The 5059-nt window shown below is 51.3% G+C and overlaps 1 protein-coding gene across 1 annotated transcript in view; it reads left to right on the forward strand.

Annotated features, from left to right (window-relative positions):
* The first annotated feature begins 4463 nt into the window (after window positions 1–4463).
* Window positions 4464–5059, forward strand: part of LOC123080125 (proline-rich receptor-like protein kinase PERK2) — a 1009-nt gene continuing 413 nt past the window's right edge. Inside the window, exon 1 of the mRNA XM_044503015.1 lies at window positions 4464–5054. Coding sequence (XP_044358950.1) covers window positions 4635–5054 — 420 coding nt within the window. The 5' untranslated portion in view covers window positions 4464–4634. The remainder of the gene's footprint in view (window positions 5055–5059) is intronic.

Raw genomic sequence — 5059 nt, forward strand, 5'->3', positions numbered from 1 at the left:
CCTTTTAGGGATTCGGCAAAAACATTCTCCGATATTGCTATATATGCATCGGTTTCGAATTGTGTCTTCGGTCAATAGTTGGGTTGCCCGGCTCCTGCTCTTGCTTCCTACATTCCATTTTGTTCGGCTAGGCGTGCAAAGGGAGAACCACTGCGATTGTGCTTCCAGCTCACATGGTTAAAGCACCTTAGTGGAGAAAGCCGAAAACTGACTGTCACAATAAGCGTAAACTGGTCAGCGATCCGATGACTATGTTAAATAACAGGCCGTTCATAACATTGGCCAAAATGTTTACGGCTTGACCTCGACTGTCGCCGAACACTACCGGGGGCTATTAACTAGCCTCCCAAACTAAATCCTCGATATTTTTCTCTTACATTGGAGCTAAGGTTTTATGATCATGCTTAGCATGACAACCCAAAGAAAGGAACCGATGGCGGGACTATTTTCTTTGGAAGACATTTCTTCTGTTCAACAGTAATATAATATATCTCTCCGCGTACCTTTGTTTATAAAACCGTATGGCCAGATTGCCTTGTTTGTCGTCCTCATAAAGGCTTTATAAAGTAAGAAAAATACTCCTCGGCTACTGGCCGAGGAGGTGGAAGCCGATGGTCGGTCAACAAAGTTTTGTACAATGCGGATCCGAGCATTAAATGACGTAAAGTACTTGGATACATAGAGTCATTACACACAATTTGTGATTTTACTATGGATATTGATCCTTAATTCGGCCACCCATGCCCGCATTAAGGCTCGGGGGCTACTGGGCTTCGGGCTTATTATTTAAATATATTAAAGGGGCACATCGATCCCCTGATCTGGTGTTGCCACCCGACCAGTGTCTCGGGGGCTACTGCATTGCTTGTCCAATGCAGAAAATTTTATGTGCAATATAGTTTCCGAGGAGATTTTGATCCTCAGGTTGGTTGGCCGCACCCAACCTGAGTCTCGAGGACTGAGCACGCCGCTTTTTGTGTCCCCAAGTATTCTGCCGAGCTAGGACTTGATCCTCAGACCAATTTTGCAAATCAACCTGAGTCTCAGCGGCTACGGGGATCAGCGGTCTTATGTCATCCTTCATGGGCATCTCGGGTTCTAGACCGATACCCACCTTGAGGGCTACTGGCTATGTATCTCGGCAGAGAATAAATTGCACTAGTCAAAAAATATTGACAAAAATCGGCCCACATTCGGGGTGGTGCACCACCTTGGAAGCAGTCCGGCATAAAGCTCGGGTGCTAGTGGCTGGCTCCATAGAGGGCATTTCCGGCATTAAGATCGGCTAAACTCCTTCAAACTTCTTTGAACCAAGGTGATTTACGACACCTCGGATACAGTTCGGCGTTGGAGCTCGGATACATAGTCCGGCGTTAGAGCTGGGAAGCAGTACGGCATTGGTGCTCGGCTGCAAAAGATACCTCGAATGCAGTCCGGCGTTGGAGCTCGGACGCAAGAGGACGTGGCCGCCCGGGAACAACTTCAAATCCAAGGTGTGGCATAAAAATAACAAGGCATTGATAAAGGCCGGAAACTTAAAGGGGCTCCTCGGATACCCGACGTGTAAACTCGTCGAATGCATTTCGGCGATCCTCAAGATTGAAGATGAGAAGATTTGTTGAACCAGTTTTCAAGACCGATGACTGAAGATGAAGAACGGTTCGGAAGAATCAAGGAGCGTCCCTAAACTTGAAGACCGGTTCAGGGGGCTACTGACGGTGTCCTGGACTAGGCGGTACTCACCACGTCATCTCCCGATCTGTTAGATTGGGCTGAGGACCCCCATGGCCGTATACTCATGGGCCAGTCCGGACAGCTGCCGCATACAAGGAAGAATCAACAAGACTTGGCGATCAAGACAAGGACTCCTCCCCCACCGGCGTATTCGGCTAGGACTCTTGTTATCCTAGGCCTCTGGTGCATTATATAAACCGGGGCCAGGCTAGTCGATAGATATACAACAACAATCATACCATAGGCTAGCTTCTAGGGTTTAGCCTCCTTGATCTCGTGGTAGATCCACTCTTGTAATACACATCATCAATATTAATCAAGCAGGACGTAGGGTTTTACCTCCATCAAGAGGGCCCGAACCTGGGTAAAACATCGTGTCCCTCGTCTCCTGTTACCATCCGCCTAGACGCACAGTTCGGGACCCCCTACCCGAGATCCACCGGTTTTGACACCGACACAAATGAAGACCATGCTCGCACAAGCGGACAGTCAAGTCATGACAAAGGTCGGTCACCACCAAGAACTCCAAACAATGAAGGTCATCGTCACACTTTGCAACCGAGATACTGATGAAGCTCACTGACACTGTCAAATCCCAATTTGGGACGCTCCGACAGTCTCACACCGCCCTCATGCTTGGTCGTTCTCGTCCATAGTGACAGAATCAGACAGCAAATCGAACTCGTCATCGTCGTCGGATGTGAAGATTCCAATCCCGGTCCCATGCATCTCGGCAATCACAAAGCAGTGCAGAACCACACCTTCGCCTACGCGCCCGAGCGGTGACCTGGCGTACTAGGATGTAGCAGGCTGACGATGTCGCCCAAGCACATGCAAATGGGATCTTGGCCATCGGCGACTCAGTACCATAGACTACCAACCAAGCCATAAATCCACCGTCGCCGCTGCACATCCGGACCCTCTGCCTCAAGCCGTTGTCCATATATCTCACTTCGAAGCAACATTGAACGAGCTACCTCTCGCACCGGCAATTAAGTCAGATCCAAGACAATGCCTCCAAGAAGGTCAACGAGAGAAAATCGTCACCATTGTCTATCCCAAGAGGGGGGCAAGGGTTTCCCCCGGAGCAAAGACCATGAAGGGAGGAAATGAGCAATTTTACGACGCCTTCAACAAGGATTATGGCGACCAGAGGCGTTATCGCCGCCCCTCATGGCACGAAGCAGAGACATGGTTTCCCCGGCTCCCCTCACGTTCTTCCCTTCGCACCAATCTCCATGAACAAAGGCAACCTGCCCAACACACACCGACGGTGAGGCCAGGCCGCAAGAGCAAGGCCAACAACCCATCCCCGAGCACTACCATAGAACAGACCACATACATGTTAATCAAGGACCACCATGCACGCCATCTCTGTTCGGCCAATGCCCATCCCGTCGGCCACACCCGGCACGGCAGCGGACTACGCACAACCAAGCATCAGCAACCGCGCCCCACCGGCCTTCGCCGAGCTCCATCGCCGCATGGCTAGACGCCAGGCACACGCGGCCCGGGGCATCACCAGATCCCGCTGAGACCTGCCGCCACAGACCCAGGGGAGCCGCGAGGAGAGGCTCCGCCGCCGCCGTCAGCCACACGGGCTTCGCCCGGCGGCGGCGCGGGGGAGGAAGAGGGCCGGAGGCGGCGCGCTAGGGTTTGACGAACGCCCCGAGTCGCCCTGGGCGGAGGCGACCCGAAGTATCACTATACTTGGGAATTTCATATCTTGTTCGGGGTAATACACTTGTGTTCCCGGTTGTATATGCACCCTATATTAGGATTTTTTTAATATTTTAATAAAAATTCAAAATAGGTAAGAACTATTTTGACAAAAAACTTGACTTACTTTTGCACTAGTATATAAATTTTCAGAAAAAAAAACAAAAGTTGACTTCACAGCAAGAAAAGACAAAAAATATTTGCTATTATAGGTCATTATTCACTTTATTTTACCCCAAAATTTGTCTCTTTTTAAAAGAAGTCAAAGGTAGATTTTCTTTTTGTAGATTTTCTCACGAGTATAATAAAATGTCAAGTTTATTTCAAAAATATTTTCAGGATTTTTTGACTTTTTGTTGAATTACTATTTTTTTCATATAGGGTGTAGACATCCCCATAGACCACAAATCCGCCTCCATCGGGCTTTGTTTGCTTGACTAGCAGATGCTGATATCAAAATGCTAGCATCCTCAAGAATATTGTGACTATGTCTAACCGTTAGTCCGTGCCATCTGTATCTTCTTCTTTTCTTTTTTCCGGGGATGGTGTACCCAACTGAAAGTCTGAAACGCCCGACAGCTGAAGGTTCTTGAGGCTTGAGAGCACGCAGCTGCTGCAAGGAGCAACTTTCATACTACTTTGCAGAGCTTCTGGATTTTCACGATGCGGTGTTGGCCTGTCGTTGTAGTTTATCTATTGTCGCATTCCCGGGAGAAGATCGGCCGTCAGTCGTTACACATCTGCAAAATCTGAAACCACCGTCTCGCAAGGGATCCAAGCTTGGTCAGGTTATATCCATCTTCACCTTCGTACAGGTGTAACAAGCTACCATATCTGCATATCATACCATCTATGCTAGTTAAACAAAACAAACCGGTAAAATTTTTTTTTGTAACTAACAGAGAATCATGGTCTCGGATGGCTGTCGACAACAGATAGACACGTACGTACTACTACATGATGTATATAGAGGCGGCAAAACAAACAGGAGATTAAAACGCACCCTGCCGAGTTCGGCGGGCGAGATTTCGGGCCGCGGATAAATACGGTTCGCGCCGCGTCTTCCCGTCCCGATCGATCCATCTCTCCCGTGTCGTCGTCGTCTCCTCGATCGCCTCTTCCCGCCGCCGTCAGCTGCACCGGGGGGAAACCGTGCAGGTGCGAGCTGAGCGCCGCAGTCCATGTCCGCGCCGCCGCCGGGGGATTCTCCGTCGCCTCCGTCTGATACTCCTCCCGACGCGTCCCCGCCTCCGCCTCAACCTACGCCACCAACTGACCCGCCTCCGCCTGACACTGCTCCTCCCCCGCCGCCACCGTCCACTCCGCCGCCTGCACCGTTGCCACCGCCGCCGCCCAGTGCCCCTCCACCGTCGCCGCCTGTCGCGCCGGTGATCCCGCCTCCACCGCCTGCGCCATCTCCTCCACCCCCGGAGACGCCAGCTTCGCCTCCTCCGCTGCCGCCGGTGATGCCGCCTGCTGACTCGCCGCCAGAGACACCGGTGACTCCAGTTGATCCACCACCGACTTCTCCTCCGCCTGTGACGCCGGTTGATCCGCCGCCATCTTCTCCTCCGCCGGTGACACCGGTTGACCCGCCGCCAGCTTC

The sequence above is a fragment of the Triticum aestivum genome, chromosome 1B, assembly GCF_018294505.1.
Source record: "Triticum aestivum cultivar Chinese Spring chromosome 1B, IWGSC CS RefSeq v2.1, whole genome shotgun sequence".
In the NCBI taxonomy this organism is placed as follows: Eukaryota; Viridiplantae; Streptophyta; class Magnoliopsida; order Poales; family Poaceae; genus Triticum; species Triticum aestivum.